The 24,327-nt window shown below is 40.4% G+C and overlaps 1 protein-coding gene across 4 annotated transcripts in view; it reads left to right on the forward strand.

The window, feature by feature from the left end:
- CCDC149 (coiled-coil domain containing 149) overlaps positions 1-24,327 on the forward strand; it is a 146,264-nt gene that overhangs the window by 67,449 nt on the left and 54,488 nt on the right. For all 4 annotated transcript variants that reach the window (XM_043973068.1, XM_043973065.1, XM_043973066.1 and 1 more), the window contains exons 4-6: positions 7,535-7,642; positions 21,118-21,234; positions 22,094-22,266. In XM_043973068.1, the coding sequence (XP_043829003.1) occupies positions 7,535-7,642; positions 21,118-21,234; positions 22,094-22,266 (398 nt within the window). The remainder of the gene's footprint in view (positions 1-7,534; positions 7,643-21,117; positions 21,235-22,093; positions 22,267-24,327) is intronic.

Here is a 24,327-nt window from a genome sequence, read left to right on the forward strand (position 1 = left end):
CTAGATTTCTGAAATGATGTAAAAGTAATAAAGCATAAGGATTCTAGAAAGCTTTAGGGATTGTTCCTGAAATGCTGAGCTTTTCACTTCCTGGTCATTGGTTTGAATTCTGCTCAGGTCAATGGAGACTGGAAATCATTATCAGCTGACAGTTGTTGAATGACTGAGATGGTCTGAGTTGCCTACATGAGTTTCCCTAAACTATTGTGAAATTTCCTTTTATCATTCTTCTTTCCAGAGCAGAATAGGTTTTGGAGAGTCTGGGAGCAACAGAGGAGGAATAGTCTTGTTATTTTCATTTATTATGCATGCTAACTAGCTGCTAAGATCTGTTGTTTATACCTGCTGAAGCGGTGGGAGTGCTGTCAGCCCCCTCTAAATTTCAGTGCCCTAGGACAAAACTCTAGTTACTTTGCCTTAGTTCTGGCTCGTCTCATCTTTCCATGCCTTTCCCCACCAGTCTCCCCTGCTTTACTCCCATACAAACATACGCATGATGCATTTTCATTATTGATGTTGAAAAGCTAAATGTTATTTTGTAGAATATTTATTTCCAACCTGAAATTTGTGGGGGCTGGTTTTCATGATAGATAGGTGATCATGATAGACAGAAATCTATTCATACTGAAGTGATATTGATATCTGGACAACTTAAAGCAACAGCACAGAATGATGATTTTTATCATCCTTCATCATGTATCACTTATAAAACTACTGTGGTGTTTGGGAAATGTTCAGTGAGCAAGGGGTCATTTGTTTGAGGCTTTGTTTGTTGTGGTGGTTGTTTTGGTCACACCTTTCATGAAAATTGTTTTAAAATTAATTTCACAGAGTCTGTAATAGGAGAGTAAGAAACAGTTCTGGAGCATAGACCCAATGGAATTTTGCAAGGTGCTAATGCAGAGGTAGGAGGACAACTGCCACCCACCGTGATTGACACTCATTAGCCTTCTTATTGACAGCTTCTGGGAGAAACTGGAGAAGTGATCTGAACTACTCTTTCCATGCTCTGGTGATGCTACCTTTACCACCACTGCCAGCACTTACAGACCTGGTCCTTGGAGGGAGACAGTTCCCATGAGCAAGACAGTTTCCACTCTGTGGACTGGTTTGGTTGAGGGAAGTCTTATCATTTTAGCCCAGTGACAAAAAGTGGCTTGTGGCTGATGAGCCCATGCCTTGTGGGGGAAGATCAGAAGAATCTCTGATATTTATAGAGTATTTTATGGTTTTACAGATATATATATTATATTATACAGATTTTAAGATTTGTACAGATAAATGTGCATATATTATATAGATTTTAAGATTTTTACAGATACAGATTTTAAGATTTTTACAAATATATGCGTGTAATATATATTATGCTGATTTAAGATTTTTTACAAATATATATATATATATATATATGCATACACACACACACACACACACACACACACACACACACACCCCAACATATATAAAATCTCATTTGATCTTCACCAACAACTCTATGAAGCAAGGACCATAAAATCATTTTGCCCATTTTATGGATAAGGAAACTGAGTTTGAGAGGTTGTGTGATTTATCTGTCACCACCCAGCTAGGAGTGTCAGAACCTAAGTTCTTTTCCTAACTGAATTTCCAGTGCTCTTTCTACCATATAATAAGATTTGCTTTCCTCCACTTCAAGGGTCCCCAGACCTTATTTTCACCAAGACTCTCTTCCTGGCATAGCAGTAGCCCTGGGAGTCAGGAAGACCTGAGTTCAAATCTAGCCTCAGGCACATACTAGCAGTGTGATCCTGGGAAAGTCACTTAACCCTGTTTATCTCAGTTTTCTCATATATAAAATGCAGGTAATAGTATCTACCTCCTAAGGGTTGTTGGGAGGATTAAGTGAAATAATAGTTATAAAGCACTTAAGTGCTGCAGAAATGTTAGCTATTATTACTATTTATTTCCCCTCTCTCCTGTCTGCCTCTCATTCTAATTTAAAAAAAAAACCTCTTATTATGAGAGTTTTCTTTTTGTCTGTCAATATTCCACTACTATTGGGGCTAAAATGTCAAATCTTAATGTCGACTCTGGATCTGAATATTTTAAATAGGCTTAAAAAAAAAAAAACCTACCTTTTCCTGATATGTTTGTGCTACCCACTGCCCCAGAGATTTAGAGGAATTAATCTCTTGGTTTTGTCTCCTTTCCCCATGAAATCCTTCCCAGCGGTAGCCAGTCTGCCCGTTATTTCCTGACATTTCTTTTACAGAACGCTGCTATTTTGGACTGATGGTCACAGAGACCTTCTCAATAACACGGAGACAAAGTGCTCTGCATAGCTGATAAATTATAAGCAGGCACTGCGTGTGAGCGTGATAGATTATTATAGTGGATGTGTGTGAGTCATGGCTGTTATTTTTGGTCAAAAGAATTGTGTGAACTTTTCTCCTCTATTTCGAGCACTTTGAAATGTGGTACATTTTTTTTTTCCTGAGGTGTATGTCAAGGAATTAAGCACCACATCAGAATACTTATTTTCCAGTTTCCAGTTGTTGCTTGGGAGTCAAGGAGGCAGAAGGAGTAGAAAGGAAGGGACTTGACTTTGACCAAAAAAAAGGTCCTCTTTGGTTGTTCATGGGTCTAGGGAACCATATTTAGATCTGGAAGGGATCTTAAAGGTCGCTTAAGACAATTACTTCATTTTATGGATGAGAAGACTGAGGCTCAAGAGAGTGACTTGCCCAGGAAGGAAGGAAGGAGTAGCAGAGCTGGGAATTAAAACTAGATCCCCCAATTCCAGATCCTATACTCTTTCCACTCACTGCTTCACATGGCTAAAACATCAGAAATGTATCTGCTTCAAAGGGCTCTCTCTTACCCCCACCCCCTCTGTGGGGTAGTTTTAGAGCTGAGATAAACTTATTCACAAACTTCTCCAACAGATTGCAGTGTGATTTTAATTGACCCTTGTTTTTGCATTTATGTGAAGTCATCTGACTTTATTTTAATGGATTCCTTTTCAACAAGCTTGCAGAGTGGATAATAGTCAACAATTACATTCCCAGGTAGCGACCTCTGTACCAACTTTGGTTCATATATCACTGGAGTCATCTGTGGATGTATTTTACATAGTTCCTCTATCACTGTTGTATCTAAATACCCAGACAGTCTAATTAAGTTACTTGCAGTTACCTTGGTAAAGGGAAAATGAAAGATTCTGCTCCCTCTCCTCAATGCTCTGGCCATCACTGATTAGAAGGTAGAAGGCTGGAAAGGTCTCACATGAAATCAGCTTTCCACACCTTTCCTTCTAGGATTTAGGGGAAGGCTCTGGCAAGGAAGGTGAATTTTGCAGCATCTCCTCAAGATGGTGATGATGAGATTCTCTAGGCTTTGTTGCAGGCGGCAAATCCCTTTCGCTCAGGGGCCGCTGCAGTGTGTTCCTAGCCCAAGCGTGAGCCCAGCCGTCACAGATTGTGCCTCTGTTCCTAGTCTCACCTCTGGGTAAATCACTTCATCTCTTTGCCTGTTTCTCCATCTGTTAAGTAGGGATTATGCTTGCTGCTTCTTTGCCTCACAGGAATAGTATGAGGATCAGTGAGATAATGTCAAGAAAATGTTTGGGAGTTCTTTGTGGGGGAAAGGTATATACACTGGACTCTTGATAATTGTCCTCAAGGGGGCTGAGGGCTGGGAGAGAGAGGAGGAATGAGGCTAAAGTAAAACCCTAGATAACTAATCCCCTAACCTCATTTCAGATACCTCTTCTATTCTCTACCTCTTCTAAGAGCATTTCTATTGAGTTTTGGGTGGGCAGATTGGCAAGGGGGTGGCAAGATGCAGTTAACGAGGAGAAGAATAGCACAAAGGGAAGGAATGTGGGTGATCCAACCCTTTATAATGAATGGTACTTTACAGCATTAAACGTTTATTTTCTCAGGTAGTTATATAAAATCAGTGCATGAACTTCCACCATTGATTCTTCAACAGACATCACTTCAAACAAAATTTTTATCTGGGAAACATAGCTGGTGCTAGAGATACATACATGATTAAGACCTTGTTCTCAAGGAGCTTGCACTCTAATGGGGAGAGGGAGAAGAGATTGACATGTAAATAAATAAAGAGAACCCAAGACTGAGAATGGGCCTGTCAAAAAAGAGAGGCCCAGCTAAAGTACTCCAGGCAAATTTCAAAAGACAGTGGGGTAGGAGGAGGCTTCATGGGGGAGGTGTTGCCTGATCTGGACCTTAATGGAATGTAAGGATGGCAGGATACAGATGAGAAGGAATGGCACAGCAGGTATGAGGGCAGCCAGTACAAATCAGCAAGGACAACCAGTAGACCCAATTAAACAGAACACAAGATTCATAAGCGATCATCATAAGATATAAGACTGGGAAGGGAGGTTGGAAGCCTGGTTGCACTGTTTATATTTTATCCTATAAACAATGAGCAGCCACTCAAGAGTGATATGTTCAAAACTCTGCTTTAGAAAGATGATTTTGGCACCTTATGAAGTATGGACTGGAGTTAGGAGAAATTAGAGACAGGAGCACCCATTAGGAACCTCTCCTAAATAGTCTAGGAGAGAGGCAACGAGGACCACCAAGTCCTGAGTCAAGGTCTTTGGGAGTCTAGGTAGGCCCAGGAGGAAATATAGGTTTGGAGGCTATCAGTAGCTTTTTTTTTTCTCCTTTAAATTTTTTTTTTTTTAGTGAGGCAATTGGGGTTAAGTGACTTGCCCAGGGTCACATAGCTTGTAAGTGTTAAGTGTCTGAGGCCAGATTTGAACTCAGGTCCTCCTGACTCCAGGGCCGGTGCTCTATCCACTTCGCCATCTAGCTGCCCCGTCTCCTTTAAATTTTGATCAACAAAAGAGCGAGAGAAACATGGAAAGAGAAGCTGACCAGACCTCAAAGGCATTCAGTCATATACTAAAGGGACTGTAGGATTCTTCAAAGTAGCAAGTTTAACAGTCACTATCAAATTTGTGTTCAGAATAATTAGCTCAATTGTCTTTCAGGCAAAGTGCCTATCTGAAGCAACTTTTGAAATAGTCCATTGGTCGCCTTGTCTTTTATGTTCCTTATTTTTCCACCTGCCAAATGAGGGTTAATCCTCCTCGTGCCCCCACCATTTTTTTCTTTACCTCATGAGACTCACCAAAATGATTTGAGTCTAGTTATTAGTATCATAACCCTCTGCTAAAATGGGACTGGAAAAATGAGATCCTATTTAATAATAGTTAATTGAAAATATTATACATAAAAAGTGGATGGCAATTTCTGTCTGCCCTTTAAAAATACTTTGTATTCCAAAGAACTCAATAGTGCTCTGTTCATTGAGCAAGTAATCTTCACAAATAGGTAGGACACAGGCATTATTATCCCTCTGTATTCAGACTTTAAATGTCGGCACTTACTATTCCAGGTCCCTCCTGAGACCTGTGACCATTAGTTTCAATCTTGGCCTCTTGCCTTTGTTCTCTCCTCAGAAGGGTGGTATTCTTAGTGTCTGGCATGAGTATTTGTCAGGGGAAAGCTTTTGAAATGGAGCTTCTTAAGAGTGGAACCCGGACCGACTGGTTCAGTTTAAGGTACTCTGGCCTACCTAATCATGCATTCATTCACTCATTTTCTTATGTGCAGGACTAGACATTGTGAAGGGGTGCTAACGAAGGGTGCTACGGTTTCTATTCTTAAGGAACTGATAGTCTTCTTAGGGAAATCAGAGAGACCCAAAAAAAGAATAAAGACAAGTTACAGTTAGTAAGTAAAATGCAAAATTGTATGATGCATGAAGCAGAAAGAGAAGGTTTGTCTGAAGAGAGAGCTGGGTCTTGAAGGGAGAATTGAGTATTGGTTGGTGGAGAGGAGGTGCAATTTCTGTGCAAGGCTGGCAGAATGAGCAGGCATGATAAAGGGGATATAATGGAAAGGGCACTAGACTGAGGTGGGAAAACCTTGGTTTACACCCTGGCTGTGCCACTCACCAACATCGAGTCCCTGGCAAGTCTTTCTAACCTCTCTGGGCTTCCAAGGTCCTTATCTGTAAACTGAGACGAGTAAATTAGATCTAGGATTTTTTAACTCTGTGTGTGTGTGTGTGTGTGTGTGTGTGTGTGTGTGTGTGTGTGTGTGTGTGAGAGAGAGAGAGAGAGAGAGAGAGAGAGAGAGAGAGAGAGAGAGAGAGAGACACACACACACAGGGAGAGACAGAGACAGAGAGACAGAGAGGGAGAGACAGCAGTTTTCTGAAAAATGCTTTTAAATGATGGAAGGGAAATGCTAAATTTCAGTTAGAGATTAGTGAAGATAAAAATGTATTTCTTTCCTATGTGAGTTTATGGACCCCCTGAATTCTATTCACAGACCCCCTTGGGTCTGTGGACCCCAAGTGAAGAACTCCTGGACCTAAGAGAACCCTGCTAGCTCTCAATCTATTATCTAGTAATCCTAGGGGACTATCAAGCCATAAGCATGTGGCAGTATTATGAAAAGAGCATCTAGCCTTGAGAAAGAGTAGGAGTAATGATCCAGTTATATTGGTAAAAATAGCCATTATCCAAATCATTGCTAAAAGCATTCAGCAACACAGTGACAAGCACAGATTCCTGGGGCCTTGAATGCTAGCCTGAACCATTTCGATTTGATCTGCTAACAATAGGGAGCTATTGTAGGATCTTGAGGCAGGAGTGGTATAATGAAGGCAGTGTTTGAGAAAGATTATTCTAGCAACAGGGTAAAGAGGGATTGAGAATAAGGAAAACAGGAGGCAAGGAGACCAACCACAGAATGAGCTGATAAGAGGCCTGGAATGCATGTAAGCTTTTGGAAGGGCCCTTCATTCTATCATCCTTTTAGTAACACTCGCCACTAGAATTGCACTGAAAATTTCACGTGCTGCAGTACTAAAAAAAACAAAAAAGATCCATGTCAAGATGCATGTTTAAATAATACTAACACTACCTTTTATTTTCAACAATAATAGATAGTATCTAAAATAATATTAAATGTTGGGAGAGGGAGGCCTTCCCAATACCCTGGCCCAAATACAGGTCCTAAATTTACTCCCAGGGGGCAGCTAGGTGTCGCAGTGGATAAAGCACAGGCCCTGGAGTCAGGAGGACCTGAGTTCAAATGCGACCTCAAACACTTGACGCTAGCTGTGTGACCCTCATTGCCCTGCCAAAAAAAAAAGAAGAAGAAATTACTCCTCATTAAACTTCTGAGATCCTATAATATTGAATCTTTTTGTTAAATGAATATAATTTTCCCATTTACTCCATATTATTCATTGTTTTGTTGTTGTTGTTGTTTTTCAAAGGTTCTGCAGCTCCACATTGCTTTCCTGAGTGCTCCATTAGTGGCCTTTTTTTTTTTTTTTGCCCCAGCTACTGTACCTCAGGGTCCTCCTTTGTGCATTTATTCTAATGATTTTTATATGGTTCTGCTGTTTTTTGATGCCCACATCCATAAAAGTAATAAGTCTTTGAGCTTATTCACTCCTTTATTTCCAATTGTGTTTCATAATGCGCTGATACTTTCAGGCTAATCTTGCACAACTATTGAGTGATTCTCGGGACCGGAATAAACATCTGGGAGAAGAAATTAAAGAACTTCAGCAGAGACTTGGAGAAATACAGGGGGACAATAAGGTACCATAAGAGCATCCCCATGTGATTGTGGGCTGAAGTTTTATGTTTAGTGTATCTGAAAAAATGTAATGCTGTGTTTGTTGGAAATTTGTTTATAGATTTTACATTTGCAATGAAAATTCACAGTTTAGCATTTCTTTTCTTTATTACATTCTCCCTTTTTTTCCGGTGTGCCTTCTGTGTTGCTCACAAATATTGTCACAGCCCAATTCAGAAGTGTTGAAAGAACTGCATTGTGGTATAGGGTGAAATACACAAATGCCGCACTCAGTCGATCTCTCCTTCTCTATCCCCCTCCCCCTTTACAAATAATGGATTTGTGGCTCAGATGATTTGGAATTATTCACATTCAGCTTAGAATTTTAAGCAGTCATCCTACTAATTATGTTCACATAACCAATTTATTTTATTGCTAAATTTGGCAATTTGTATGGAGCGTTGCTCAAAATCCACTGCTCGGCATTAATCAAACTCCCCTGTTGGCAACGTTAATTATAAAATATGAACTCGTAAACTCCAAACTAAATTGTGCACTCAAAGTCCTAGCTAAAGCTGTGCACAAAAGTACAATTGAGAAAGGTTGTGTGTGTGTCCCGGCAAATAATTAGCCTCCTTTGCCAGGATAGCTCCAATTTCTAGCCCAAGCCAAAGGCAACCTTTGCATCAGAGTTTGTGTTTATAAAACTCTTTTCCCACATTACCGAAAGATAGATTTTTGGTGAGATCTCACCTATGCACATCAAATTCCTTAGCAGAAAATACTTAGAAGCCCAAATTTGGGGGAAATTGTATATACATATGACCTGAGAAGTGGGTGGTCCAGGCTATAGATTGGTAATCTTTAAGGGGTCAGGATTCCTGCCTTAAGAGACTAGATTTGGGAAAGGACATTCTGTTGGAAAATCTTTTGTCAGTTTTCTCTTACTATGTCTTTGCTCTAGCTCCACTATCAAACATGACTTTGTGGCTTAGCTATAAAATGAGAACCCAAAGCTATGTTATAACAGGGAAAAAAAGGAGAGAAAAAAAAATATATATATACACACACACACAAAGAAATATTGGCATTCATATTTAGGCAAAACAAAAACAAAACAAAATCTCCTTTGTAATTAAAATACATAAATATGTAATAAGGGTCAAAAAGTGGGACATTCTGCTCTTGTAATGTTAGATGGATGCATTTTTTAAAAATTATTTGCTTCTGTGATAATGTAGGTATTTGCTTAATGGTAAGAGCATGTCATTCTTAATAACAAAGCAAAGCTTTCCAGAGATTTGAAAATGTGTAGAGGACAAAACAAAAACACTTCCCGACAAAGTATTAACCGAATATATCTTAATGTCTTTTGCCATCATTTGCCAGTATTACTTTTCTATTTTATTTCCTTTCCAGTTTTCTTTTCTTCTTAATCAACTTTTTAATGTGTTTATTTTCCATCTCCCCTTTCCCTTAATCCCTCCCCCCTCCCCCTTACCCACTCCACTTTTTTATTCCTTTCTAACTCTGGTCTGTATGGGTATGGGCTCACGTATTTGGGCACATTTAAGGAATTTGGGGTGATGTTAGATTTGTTTTGGGGAGAGTGGGGAGGTGTATATAATAAAAGGTAGAACCTCCTTTCATGTTTACTTGTCCTTCATATCTTCCTTTCACTCGCTGGCTACATTTATCAAAATTTTTACCTCAGGGTAGGAATTTCATGACTCATATTCATGGGTTGAGAAGCAATTAACCTGCCAAAAGTTACAGTGAGAATGTTATAATCTTTAGCAGACCCCATGTACCATTCATGCCTCCTCTTCCCCCAAACTAAACACAATTAGACCCCAGGATTCTTTTGATTCTCATTTGCATCTAAAATGATAGGTCTGGTTTTTATTTTAAGTTCCATGTGATGTGAGAGTCACAGGCTCCCCCTGAGTCCTTGGTTTTAAAGCATATTGCTTATCTATATAAGGCTACATTAGTCACCTGCTAAGGGTCAGCAGCATTCTCTCAGAATTCAGAAGCCCAGGACTGATAGGTGATGCAGCTACAGCCGTAGTAAAGGGTTGGATAACCTCTGAGGTTACAAGCCAGGCTATCTGCCACTACTGGTCATTTAAACAGTGCTTGTTAGCTTCACTTAACTTGCCTAGTCTCCCTTAGGGTGGGTGGTATTAGAAAAGGCTTTTGTGGGGGGAGATGAAACCAGTCAGTTCTTCTTTTTTTTTTTTTTTGTGAGGCAATTGGGGTTGTGACTTGCCCAGGGTCACACAGCTAGTAAGTGTTAAGTGTTTGAGGCTGGATTTGAACTCAGGTCCTCCTGACTCCAGGGTCAGCGCTCTATCCACTGCTCCACCAGCTGCCCCCAGTCAGTTCTTTATAGTGCTTGGACCTACGTAATTCCATAATCCCAAGGGTTTGGCCAGCCCAACTAGATAAAGAAGCTAGTTTGGGGACCTTGAGAAGTTTCCCGGGCCTGAACAGACTTACTTATGATGAAGTAAAGAGATCAAAGGGTAAAAGATCCCACTCAGGGAATGGTTCAAGCTAGTTAAACTCAAAGATACTAAAATAAAGTGTTGTTGGAAATAGTTCTCCACTCCAATTGGAACCCAAAGGACCTCATGCATTATTTTATGGGTGATTGTTAAAACAGCAGATTTTTATCTCAGCGTTGCCATTTTAACTGACGACCCTTATCTATATTTTGGGAAGCACAGATTCTAGATGTTAAGTACATTTAAAAAATAAGGTGACGGAAAATTACTTGCCTTGGATATTTTAGGGTAGACTAATTTTTCCATTTGTTCAGCTAGAGCCTTGTAACCCTACAAGCCATAAAGCATCTCCAAACAGCCTCTTGAAAGATTTGTTGCCCCTCTCGCTTAGTTACAAGCAGTTCTCATGAGCATAGGGGTGTGGGGCTTAAGGGGTTACCCATGACTGAACACCATTTGCCATCAACTCAGACCAACTTCCAAGAAGGATTTGGGGTTCAGCACTACTTCAGGGACCCCTTCTTCTCATATCTATTGCATGCCATGAGGTATTTAAACAGAAACCTAGTTAGATACCATCCTCTTTCTTGAAAGTTATGCTCTTCAAAGGTTAATGAGGAAACACGAGGCTGACTCCTCAGCCAAATGTGGACTATAACCTCCACAAATCACCACAGGGAAACCTTTCTGTGAATTGCCAAGGGCATTGTTTGGAAAGAAAGAAAGAGCTATTATGAGAAAGGCCACAAACTCCAACTTCCAGAATAAACCTAAGAGAGGTTCCTAGGTATATCATAGTATATTATAGTGTTGTATATAGTGACCAACCTATCTAGTTACTTGTTTAGTACTTCATAATCCACCAGGTTTCATTGTGAACAATGGTATGGGATATAGAAAGAGACAAGATTTGGGAGGATGCCCATATGCCAGGAGGGCTGGTTTGGTTCTTCCTAATCTCCTGGTCGCTAGAATGAAAAGTGGGATGGGAAATAGAAGGAAGCAGGACTTGGGAGAACGGAAGTAAAGGGGAGTTATAGGTGCAGAGGGTCACAGGCATTCATTTGAGAACCGTGAGGCAGGAACACTATATCTCTAGGCTTTTCTGATGAATGAGGCTACACATTTTTTTGCCCTGTAGTAGAACACTCAAGTATAGACATCCATCTTGGAATAGGAGTGAACCTGTGCAAGTGGTCCACCAAGAATCTGAAAGGTTTCATTTTTCTTTATTGATTTAAATTTGTTGACCCAAAGTATAAGTGAAATTCGAAGGAGCAGTGTTGTTCTCTTTAGTTATCAGCATAAGGGAAGCAGTGAAATTGGGAACTATCTGGACACTGACAGAAATAGACCAACTTCTTTATCACCCTTAATACTGTTGTCTTCACTATGATTTTTCCTCCGCCTGGATGCTTTGGGTTTGGACTTCTAAAACCATGTGTGCATTTAATGTATCCCTTACAGAATGTGCACTTAATAAGCTATAACAGGAGAGGCAACTAATGTGCTGATAGAGACAACTCAAAGTTGTTTTTCCTGTGTCTTTTCTTTTTGTTTTTGTTTTTCTTTAGCTTAAAGATTGTGGCATTTTGGTGCAGAATACCAATAATCCAATACTGAGTTTGCAAAAGCCAGAAAATGTAAGCATTAAGCCTCTGACAATGTCATACAAGATTTCCTTTGCCAGCTTTTGTGAATTTAAATTTAGCTGTTGTGATAATGCATAAACATAGTGTTTTGCATTTAATAATGAGTTTTATATTGCACCAGCTGACAGTCTTTAAGTGTCCCAATTTTATCGGATGTTGGCGCAGTAAAGTGATAGTAGAGTGGTACTTTATTGACGTGTGGCTCTCTGATTGGCTAAGAGAGTAAACCAATTAACTAAAAACCATGAACCAATAACAGGGGTCCAATGGGAGTTCAAATGACTAATTAAAATATAGTTTGTTAAAATAGTACTCAGCTGTAAATGTTTGCAATGGCCTCAGGGTTATATTCAGAGAGTACCTTGTAAATAGTTCTACTATTAGTTGTAAAAGGAATTAAGGTTTTTTAGCCTGCATGAAGCCGAAAGAGACACTTTGATGAAAATAGAGGTCACTTTAGGGTACCATATAAATTAATTACAAAGTGCTGAAATAGGCAATGAAAAGACCACCTTCCCCTTCCTGTCCTACATTATCTAGTTTGTTTTCCTCTAGGGACATGTGATTATAAACCACAGGCAATGTGGAATTAGTTGAGAAATATTTAGCCAGTCCAACAGCCCTGACTAGTTAAATCTCTTTGAGTTTTCTATTATGCCATGACTAAGATGAATTCCGTCTTAGTAGATATGTTTAAGGTATAAAATGCCCCCTCAATTCTAACATCACTTACGGGAGACTGTGATTCTTTAATATTTTATTATAGAATCATAAATCTAAAGCTGAAAGGAACCTCAGAAGCCTTTTAGCCCAATTTTCTCATTTACTGATGAAGAAAATGAGGCCCAAGGAGGCTGAGTAACTGTCAAAGGGTTTTTAGGTAGTAGGCAATGCAGTGGAGATTCCCAGGTCTCCTTGACTCCATTGCCAGTATTCTTTCCAGTATAACCTAGTGACAAAATGACATGTTTTTTAATGTGAATCTTGTTTCATCTTCCATTGACATGTCCAGCCATTCAAATACATGAACAAGAGTATAAGAAAAAAAAATGAGCAAACAAGATGAATTTTTTTAAATGATTGTAACTGATTATACAAGTTTGTTAAGCTCACCCTAAAAGATGTGACTATTGACTCTAACATTGTGGTACCAGCCTCATCTTTGTGATCATCTTTTAAAATCTCATTTTCTGATGGAGGGTTGACTCTCAAATAGAGCTGTGATTTATTTTTTTTTCCTGAACACAGTTGTCCACACTTTTCAGTTTAAAAAATGAAATGCAAAATATGAAAATAATAAAGCAACCTTCAGATCACCCATTTAAGAATAAGGAAACAGTGGGGCAGCTAGATGGCACAGTGGTTAAAGCACCGGCCCTAGATTCAGGAGTACCTGAGTTCAAATCCGGCCTCAGACACTTGACACTTACTAGCTGTGTGACCCTGGGCAAGTCACTTAACCCCCATTGCCTTAAAAACAAAGGAATAAGGAAACAGAGAAATTACAATAATGAGAATAATATGAGCTCATTTGGGATTGCATTTACTGTTTTCAAACAGTTTGTAAAGTGAGAGACTTGTAAGAGAGCCCCTGTCTACACTAGCATTTTCAGAACCTATGGTTGGAAGATGGTTGGAAGGAGAGGAGAAAGGGGATCATGGGGGAGAAGTTAAGGGAGATGACAGGGTGAGAGTGGTACTGATGTAAATTAAAATCCTATTGATTTTATTTTAAGTGAACAATTCTTCTATTTAAAATTCTGACTGGAATATCATGAAACTCTCGGAATTTAGATTTTCTTCTGCCCAAGGGTGTTGGCTATTGGCAATCCCCTTTAAGTCTATTAAGTCAGTATCTGCATTTTAAAAAAGAAAACTGGCAAGAGTCCAGAGAAGAGTAACAAAGGAAAGTAGAGGGACAGACAAGAGGACACTGAGAAACTTGCCTAGCCCAGCATCCCACACAGATGGACATTTCATAAGTGCTTTCCATGGCAGGGCACACTTCAGGTGTGCTGCTGGAACAGCCACAGCCAGGTGCTGCTGGGAGGGGGAGTAGGAGGAGGGGATAGATACCTGCGTTCTGGTTATTAATGATAATTCCTCATGTTTGTATGGTGCTTTTTCTTTCTCCAAGCACTTTTCACACACATTATCTCATTAAATCCTCACAACTACCCTGGGAAATAGGTAAGGCAGGTCTAATAATAGTTATGTTAATAGTAATAAAAGTGATTGGTATAGCATTTTCAACTCTGTATGAAGCACTTTCCCATCTTTTATTGAATTCTGTGTCACAACAGCTCTGTGTGGGAGCCAGGCCAATTGACAATTGTGGAAACTGAGGTCCCCAAAGAAGTCAAATATTTTGCCCACTGTATTAGTGATGGAGGCAGCACTAAAATTCAAATGTCCTCATTTCTAAGGCAACACACTTTGCACTTCATCCAACTACTTATCTTGCTCTTATGCAATATCATAAGTACTACAAGCAGATTGGAAGTACTGGCTTTGGAGTTGTTAAAACCTGAATTCCAATCTTGCCTCAGATACTTATTAGCTGTGTGGACCTTGGGTGAGTAACTTCACCTCTCTTCATCTCAGTTTCCTCATCTGTAAAATGGGGATGCTAATAGCACCAACCTCCTAAGGTTGCTGTGAGGACCAAATGAGATAGTATATGCAAAGCGCTTTTCAAACCTTAAAGCCATATTAAAAAGCTAGTCTTCTTCTTCTCCTCCTCCTCCTCCTCCTTCTTCTTCTTCTTCTTCTTCTTCTTCTTCTTCTTCTTCTTCTTCTTCTTCTTCTTCTTCTTCTTCTCCTTCTTCTTCTCCTTCTTCTTCTTCTTCTTCTTCTTCTTCTCCTTCTTCTTCTCCTTCTTCTTCTTCTTCTTTCTTCTTTTTCTCCTTCTCCTCCTCCTCCTCTTCCTCCTCCTCCTCCACCACCATCACCATCACCATCACCATCACCATCACCATCAAAATATTCATATTCATACCTAGGATTCATTGAGGACATTTATTGTTATCATTTGTTAGCATGTTTGTAAAGTGAGAGACTTGGAAGAGAGCCCCTGCCTACACTAGCATTCTCAGAGTCTATTGGTCACCAGCAGGTCCCTACAACATGGAGCTCTCTTTCTCTATTAGTTGGCAACAATGAAGCCAGACTTTTGTTGATCTTGTTGCTCTATACCTCTTCTGGTTTCTGGTTGGGGCTTTCAAAGCCCTCTGCAACCTGGCTCTAGTCTACCTTTCCAACTTTATTTTATATACTTTTTCCTTTCAGATACTCTATGCCAGCCTAACTAGATAGACTACTAGCCACTCCCTGAATGTATACTGTTCTCTTCTTGCCTCTGTATTGGCAAATATTCTCCCTCATATCTCCAACATGCTTCCTGCTTATCTCTATCTGTTCTAATTCTTCCCCTCCTTTGAGGTCCAGCACAAAACCTGCTTTGGTCATCATAGGTAGCCATTACCATTCCCTCTTTGAGTCTCTCACCTACTCTTACTAGCTCCTTTGCATTAGTTAAATCATTGTTTTGGAGAGGGTTCTGATCAGTAAAATACCTGGGGTAGCTAATTGGAAGCCTCAGAGTAAGGGGGACTCTTTGGGCCACATCTTTGTGTGTCTTGGGCTGCCCAGCTGCTGCTATATTATAAGATACTTGAGAACACTGACTCTGTTATTTAATCTTCGTTTTTCCCACCGTGTAAGACAGTGGCTTGTATATAAGGGATACTTATTAAAAGTGTATTGAATTGAATTTTAGATTCTAGGCTAGAAAGTCTTTTTGGTAGGCATTTTAAAGTAGGTATTATTGCTTGTATTATACCAATAAGATTGAGGTTGGCACTCAACTGCTACTTTCTCTAACCAGAGTTGCTAAAGGAAGGGTTAGAACTCTCTCTCTCTCTCTCTCTCTCTCTCTCTCTCTCTCTCTCTCTCTCTCTCTCTCTCTCACACACACACACACACACACACACACACACACACACACACACACAGGCATGCACCAGGGAAGTTGGACATTTGCTCAAGTAGACTATAGATACAATAAGCATTTTTTTCCATTTGTTTTTCAAGGGAAGTTGAGTTGTGAGCTGTCAAGAATATGAATAAGGTAGTACCTTACCCTGGAAAGTATAGCTGGCAATATGGGATTTTTGCCTGACCTGTTTTGTGGAGGCTTTCCAGTCCCTAACAGATGTATCACTTATGTTTCAGATGCAACCGATAATGTGGCTATGACTAACTTGGCCCTCACTTTTAAAATAAGTATTTTAAATAGTCAGTACTTGAGTTTTAATAGCCAATATTGTGTGCACATTAAACATCAAATGATTGTTAACACATTTATTGAGGCTTAACAGCCATACAAGTATATGAAAGATGGCTCCCTTACATGGCTGTCAGACTTCAATAAACATGTTTAATAATTAATTGGCATTAAGCAAACATAAGTGTCTGAATCTAAATTAAGGGTTCAATGAAGCATATTTCAAACACAGTTGAAACTACAGTAACATGTTATTATTTAAAGTCCAGGCTGTCAATTTAGCTTTTCATATAATCAGAGGAAGTACTTTCCAAAGGTATTGTTGGTTCAATGGTACTCATGTGAACACAGAATACTTCATTGTACAAGATGCCAGGCTATCAAAGAGACATAGAGTATGTATGCATATCTGTGTGTGTATTTTGTAACATGTAGACATGTATATATCTGTATGTGTATATTACACTCAAGTTTGAAGCTGGTTCAATGACCAGACCCAAAGAGAAGTCAACTTGAAAGGAGGTCTTTAGCGAACTGCCCCTGGCTCTGCCCTTGGCTCTAGGCTGTTCCATATTTTACCAATGACTTGGATAAATGTAGGGATGGCTTTATAGATGACACTAAACTAGAAGAGATGGACAATTTGTCGGATGACAGAGTCAGGATCTCACAAAACTGCAGTAACTAGAACACTGGACCAAATCTAAAATGAAATTTAATAGCGACAAATGCAAAGCAGCTTCTCAAGTATACAATAAGTGAACATGGCTAGACATGAGTTCATTTGCCAAAATTTTGTAATTTTTTAATGGTTGCAAATTCAATGTTAGTAAACCCTATTATATGAAAACCCAAATCAGCTAAAGCAGTCTCAGGCAGAATTAAAAGAATCTGAGTGTGCAAGGGTTCTGCTATACTCAGCCCTGGTTAGAGGCTGCCTAGGGTATTCTATTCAGTTATGGGCATGAGGATAAACTGGGGAGCATACAAAGGAGGATTCACAGATTAAGGCATTATCTATTCAGAGCTAGAAGGGACCTTAGAGGTCATCTCTTGCAACCCTTTCATTTGATAAGTGAGGAAACGACAGCCCAGAGAGATTATCCAAGGTCATAAGGCAGCAAGTGGCAGAGCTGAGATTGGAACCTAGGTTTTTCTGACAAGCCCAGCATTCTCTCTCCTCCACCAAGCTGCCTCTTCGAGGCTTTTTGGAAGGAACTGTGGTGTTTAGCCATGGAGAAGAAAGGACTCACAGGATATAATGGCTGTCTTCAGGTATTTGAGGGGCTTCTTTGTCAAAGAGGGCTTAGCTTCTTCTATTTGGAGTGTTTTGCCATTTCCTTCAGCTCATTTTACAGATGAGGAAACTGAGGCAAATAGGGTTAAGTTTCTTGCCCGAGGTCACACAGCTAGTAAGTGTCTGAGGTCAGATTTGAATTCAGGTCTTCCTACCATACTACAATTCAATACAACTCAGAGGGCAGAACTAGGACTGACATTTGAAAAGACACAAATGTAGGGCTAACGTAAGGATAAACTTCCTAACAATTAAGGTTTTCCAAAAAATGGGAAGGACCACATCAGGGTTAATGAGTTTCCTTTCACTTGTGGTCTTTGAGCAAATATCAGCTGCCCACTTGCCATAGATATTGTTGAGGGGATCCTTGGTCAAATATGGGTTGTCCCACATGGTCTGTGAGATCCTCCCAATGTGGAGAGTGTGTTTCTCCATTCTTTTTTACTAACATCCTCCTCTGGTGCCTCATTTTAAGACAGGAGACTGGGCTTTTGAAGATTATGTCAGTGGAGGACAAGCTGTGGTGGGTCCTGCTGAATTGAACAGGTTTTGAGCATGGGCTTGGCAATAGATTTTATATCTTTCACTTGAGAATCAGGTTAGCTAAATTCAAAGATACTCATCTCCAGAAGGTTTTAACCTGCAAAGGTGTGGAGCACCCACATCATCAAAATCAGGGGCCTTCAACGTATATGTGCAAGAAAAACACTTTTGCTATAGTAATGTTCTACACTAGGCTAGTGGCCAATGTTACATGAGGTGGCTAATATCTATGTTCAGTACTAGTCCAAACATTAGAAAAAATCATCCTTTAGGATGAGCATAATAAGTTGCCAAGTCAGTCCTAAAGATGAAGCCGCTTGACAACTGAGCTTTTGCACTACTTTGCTGGGAACCAGGCCTCCATAACACTTCCCGGCCACTTCCATGCCAAGCTGCCTGCATGCCAGCCATCACCCTTGTGTACCCCGCCCCAAGCACCTCTAGGATATCAGGATCTGCCCAGAACCAGACCTCTATGCCATTTTCTGACCGTTTCTACTTCCTCTCTATCTTTCTACTTACCCTTGGAGGCATTGCCCTCTTTAATTAGAATGTGAGCTTTGGATGAGGGCAGCTAGGTGGTACAGTGGGTAGAGCACTGGCCCTGAAGTCTGAGTTCAAATCTCACCTCACTTATTAGGTGTGTGACCCTGGGTAAGTCACTTAACCTCAATTGCCTCAAACATCCAGGGCCATCTCCATTCATCCTGATCTTGCCACTGGACCCAGATGGCTCTGTTAGGAGAGCATGAGGTTGGTGACCTTGCACAGCCCTTCCTCATTTAAATCCAATTCAGTGCAAGTCATGACATCACCCGATGTCATGGTGCTCTTAGAAAATGAAAGACAAACAACAACAAGCTGTGGATAGAGTGCCAGGTGTGGAGTCAGGAAGCCTCTACTTCATGAGTTCAAATCTGGCCTCAGGCACTAACTAGCCATGTGACCCTGTTTGCCTCAGTTTCCTCATCTGTAAAATGAGCTGGAGAAGGAAATAGAAAAACCACTCCAGTATCTTTGCAAGAAAACACCAAATGGGGTCATGAAGAGTGAGACATGACTGAAACAAATAAACAACAAAAAAGGCTTCTTGAGGATAGGAACCATCTTACTTATTTGTATTTGAATCCCAAATGTTTAACACAGTGTCCAGCATGTAGTAAATATTTAATAAATGCTCTGTTTATGCAACAAAAAAGAAAGAAAGAAAGAGAAAGAAAGAAAGAAAGAAAGAAAGAAAGAAAGAAAGAAAGAAAGAAAGATGAAACCACTAAATCAGAAGTGTGCTCATATTTCAGCTGGATACCATCTAATCAGTAGCTTAGACATTATGTAACTATTCAGACTTGTGAGAGGTTTGTTCTCATGTTAACTATTGGCTGTATCTAACCTACTAGATTATTTTGAAGGGAAGCCGTTTGCAGCCCCTAAAACGGGGTCCCTTTGAGAAGAAAAAAAAAGCTATCTTTAGGAGAAGCCAGTTTTCTTTTTCTTTTAAAGTAAGCAAATAAATTTCTATCACACACACACACACACACACACACATCACAAAAATATAACATATCCTGGCAAATTAAAGGGAACTCAAGGAAGTGGGGAATTCCAAAGGACAAACAAACACAGGAAGTTGGGCTTGAAAAGATGGGAAAGGAATGTTTAAAAATCCCAACCATGTAAGCTTATAATAAAACGCAGCACAGCGACTTTGCATAAAGAATTTTTAGAATTCACAGAGTGTATTTGCTACGGCTTCATGGAATAGGCACCAGCTCTCAGCTTCCTCCCGGGCTTTAGCTTAGAACCTTGACTTCCAGAAAACAAATTACAATGTTTTGGGTTTCCCAAACTCCACTGCCTTTTACTATGTTTGGATCAAACTTGTTTGCGCATTGGTGTCACAGTCCAGCAGTACTAAACAGTAAAACACAGCTAATGGAAAGAAGCAAATAAAATGCCTCCATGAAAATGAAGAGGCATTGTTAGTCGGTTAAAAATTTATATTATTGTTATTTTTTTGTAATTAAAATGCAAATATTTCAGATCTTCCTGTTTTATTTGGGGATTTTACTCCGCATTTGTTTGCTTATTTGTCGAGAGTATAAGTAAGATTACAATAATAAAAAAGGAAATAATAAAATCATAAAAATGAAGAGAATTCTTTCCCCAATAGGCAATTATTCAGAGCTCATTGAAGCTGCTTTAATTTCACCTTTGTCAAGATGGGGATACTTAATAGCTGTTATTTGACATTTCTTATTTTCTGACCATATCCATCACATTCCCTGAGTACTCTAGAAACTGCCCCAACTGATTAAGTAGAGAAACTGTGTTATGGGAAAGAAATGCCTTGCCAATTCTCCTTGACATCTGATAGTCCCAGAAACATGACATATGAGGAAATTGAGACTCAGAAATATCGATACTTTTTCAAGGTCACAGGTAGTAAGTAGCAGAGTTGAGATTTCTAGCCAGATAGTCTGCCTCTAAATCTAGTACCCTTTCTTGTTGTTATTCTTGTTGTCCATTTGTGTCCAACTCTTTTGCGACTCCATTTAGGGTTTTCTTGGCAAAGATACTGGAGTGTTTTACCATTTCTTCCAGCTCATTTTATAGATGAGGAAACTGAGGTGAATAGGGTTAAGTTTCTTGCCTGGTGTCACACAGCTAGTAAGTGTCTGAGGTCAGATTTGAATTCAGGTCTTCCTATCATACTACAATTCAGTGAATATGATTGGTTTTTCCTTATCCCAATCCATGACTTTCCTTTCTAGATGGTGGGGGATTTTTGTTTTGTTTTGTTTTATTTCTCTGTCCTTATCAAAATTCCTGGCACTTTCCAAAGTGCACTTAAAGAAATGTTTTGCTGATGCCTTTTGTTTTCTATCATAGTCATTTATTAAAAACTCTTCCCTCCCCTGCCCCTTCCCATCAAACCTTTCATTGTAACAAAGAAAAATATTTGATCAGAAATTTCTGATGCAGTGACAGTGTACACAGAGTCCTGCCCTACTGGTCCCTCCACCATTGATATATCTCATCAATATATCTTAATGATATATCTCATTGTCTAGGCACATTATTTATCTTCCAGTTGTTCAGAGTTAATAATGGAGCATGCTTTCTAAAGTTTCTGCTTTGGTGTTAATGATCTTCTAATTTGGATATGTTCAACTTTTCTCTCTCTCTTTTTCCATCCCATTGGAAACCACAGCTCCTAAGGATGACGATAGCAAAGCAGAGACTAGGTGATGAAGAAATTGGGGCCCGCCATTTTGCAGCCCATGAACGAGAAGACCTGGTTCAGCAGCTGGAGAGAGCTCGGGAACAAGTAATCATGAATAGCCATTGGATGGTGGGGAATTTGTCCAATCTTGATAGAGACCACAAGAAAAGCATAATGCTCCATTGTCCCTTAAGACTTGTTATGTGTCCTAAGTTGTAAGTGACAGGAAGTGAGGGCCAATATAAATTATATGTTCTGGCTGGCCCCTTTTATGCTTGCCGCTATATGTTCTCCTCCTGCCTTGCCAATGGAGGGTTACATTTCCAGTTTCCAGCAGGTCTGTTGTCTAATACAGGAATTACCAATCACTAATTACTTGCAGTAGACTTCGCATGCTATTGTTATAAACACAACTGGCAACTTTCTCTCCTGGGACTGCTCAGGGAGGAAATAAAATGTGACAAACCAGCTTAAATTTGCAAGTTTGGGCTAAAATGCTGAGCGATGCACCTTCTACTAAGTCTCAGCGGGCGGAGGGCCCTAGTTATGGAAACGCCATGGGACCCTAGACTTCATTTTCCTTCCTGACTAATTGGTTTTGAAGAGAACAAGATTGCTGGATCTGGAGCAGCTAAAAAAAAAAAAAAGTGGGGGTAGTCTTGTTGTTTGCAAAGCTATGGCTGATGCTGCAATGGCTGGGACTCTTGGATTTTCTTCCCTCTCTATTTTGCTAATGCAAGTTGGCAAGGGTGTTTTCCTCTCTCTTCCTGGCCTGATTGCCTCTCCTGTCTTGGTGGTAACAAGGCAAGAACAGAGCAAGACCAAGTTGGTCTAAGCCTTTGTCCCGTTACATAATTCATGAGTTCCCTCAATGCCAGTTATCCCGGCTCAGTGTTGGTGTTGGTGGCGAGGAAGTCGTCCTGAGAAGGGCCTTCCACGTCAGGGCATTTGCTTTTGCTTTCAGATTGAATCCCTGGAACATGACCTACAGGCCTCTGTGGATGAGCTGCAGGACATCAAAGAGGAGCGTTCTTCCTACCAGGATAAAGTGGACAGGCTGAACCAAGAGCTCAATCACATCCTGGGCGGTCACGAAAACCGCATCATTGACGTGGATGCCCTCTGCATGGAGAACAGGCAAGTACCTGGGCACCCTTAGATGCTTTGGCTGGACAATAGTAACATCTAATAATAGTAGCTAACATTTGCATACTGCTTACTGTGGTCCAGGCAATTATTATCTCATTTCATCCTAACAACAACCCTAGAAAGTAGGTGCTATTATAACTCCTATTTTGCAGATAAGGAAAACTGAGACAGAGTGGTTAAGTGACTTGCTCAGGGTCACCCAGCCAGTTAAGTGTCCCAGGCTAGATTTGAACTCAGGTCTTCCTGACTCCAGACCCAGAGCTCTATCCATTATATCACCTAGCTAACCCAGACTACTGGCCTAATGTCGGAAATGCATTTGCAGCCCTAATTATGTTATCATTAGAGCTGGGGGTGGGGGGAGGCGGGGAGAGGAGATAGAGAAAATAGAAAGGAAGGGGAGAAATAAAAACCCACCACCATCTGTGTGGGGAGGTTGAAAGTGAAAGCTGCTTGTTGTTACAACCAGAAAGGAATAAGGAAAGTAAATTGGGAAATTCCCTGAGCCATTTACTTACCCTGAGGCAAATCTCAGTGTGAGTCTGTGGATGACTGAGTGCTCAGATTGGTGGCTTTTCTTCCTTCTTTTACTCCCCAGTGGAATCATCTTAATGAGAACTATGAACAAAAGGGGTTGATCTCCCTTAGGTGAGCTCCAGGTAAGGCCTGTTTTAAAGTGCTCTGTGCATTTGGGGCACACTTGACCTCAATGACAACCACTTTCAAAAAGGTCACTAGGTGTGTGTGTGTGTGTGTGTGTGAGAGAGAGAGAGAGAGAGAGAGAGAGAGAGAGAGAGAGAGAGAGAGAGAGAGAGAGAGAGAGAGAGAGAGAGAGAGAGATAGAAGCAGGTTTAAAACAAGAGCAGGGTGTCAGTAAATGGAGAGGAAACATAGTATGTTAGAAAGGTCCCTCAGCTCTGGAGTCAGAGAGGACCTGGGTTCAAGTCCCACCAACAAGTCACTTAACCTGTTGGTTCTCCCTTCCTAACACCTCTCCTATATGCCCCCTTCTCTCCTCCAACACAGCCACCACCCTTATCACCCCAGAGCCAGACCATTGCGATAGACTTCTCTCAAGTCTCTTCCTACTCCAATACATCTTCCACTCAACTATCTAACTGATGTTCCTAAAGTGCGGGTCAGACCATTTAACTGTCAACCCCTCCCCCCCCAATAAATCTTTGTTCATTTGTTTCAGTTGTGTCCCACTTTTCGTCACTCCCATTTGGGTTTTTCTTGGCAAAGATACTGGATTGATTGGTCTGCCATTTCCTTCTCTACATTTTACAGATAAGGAAACTGAGGCAAACAGGGGGAAGTGATTTGCCCAAGGTCACGCAGCTAAGTATAAGTAAGGGTCTGAGGGCAGATTTGAACTCGAGAAGAAGAGTCTTCCTGACTCCAGGCCTAGTGCTTTATCCATTGCACCACCTAGTTGCCCTTTGGTAAACTCTGCCCTATTGTCTATAGGATTAAATATAGGATCTTCTGATCCTTTTTTTTTTTTTTTTTTTGTGGGGCAATGGGGGTTAAGTGACTTGCCCAGGGTCACACAGCTAGTAAGTGTCAAGTGTCTGAGGCCGGATTTGAACTCAGGTACTCCTGAATCCAGGGCCGGTGCTTTATCCACTGCGCCACCTAGCTGCCCCTTGATCCATTTTTAAAAGCATTCATAGGTGTATCCCTCCCTACCTTTCCAGTCTTCTCATACCTTGCCCTGTTCTACATACTCTGTGATCCAGTGACATTGGCCTTCTTGCTGTTCCTTACCCAAGACATTCTATCTCTTGACTTGATATGTTTTGACTGACTCTCCTACATGCCTGAATTTCTTCCCTCCTCATCTCTGTCTCCTGCCTTCCTTTGTTGCCTCCAAGTCAGCTAAAATCTCTACAAGAAGCCTCTCCTGATCACCCTTATTTTAGTGCCTTCCAGCTGAGATTATTTCTACTTTATCTTGTCCTTTGCATATTGTCTCTCCCATTAGGCTGCAAACTCTTCAAGAAGAGGGACTATTTTGTCCTCTCTTTATATCCCGAGCACTTAGGG

This window comes from Dromiciops gliroides, chromosome 6, assembly GCF_019393635.1.
Source record: "Dromiciops gliroides isolate mDroGli1 chromosome 6, mDroGli1.pri, whole genome shotgun sequence".
NCBI classification, from domain to species: Eukaryota; Metazoa; Chordata; class Mammalia; order Microbiotheria; family Microbiotheriidae; genus Dromiciops; species Dromiciops gliroides.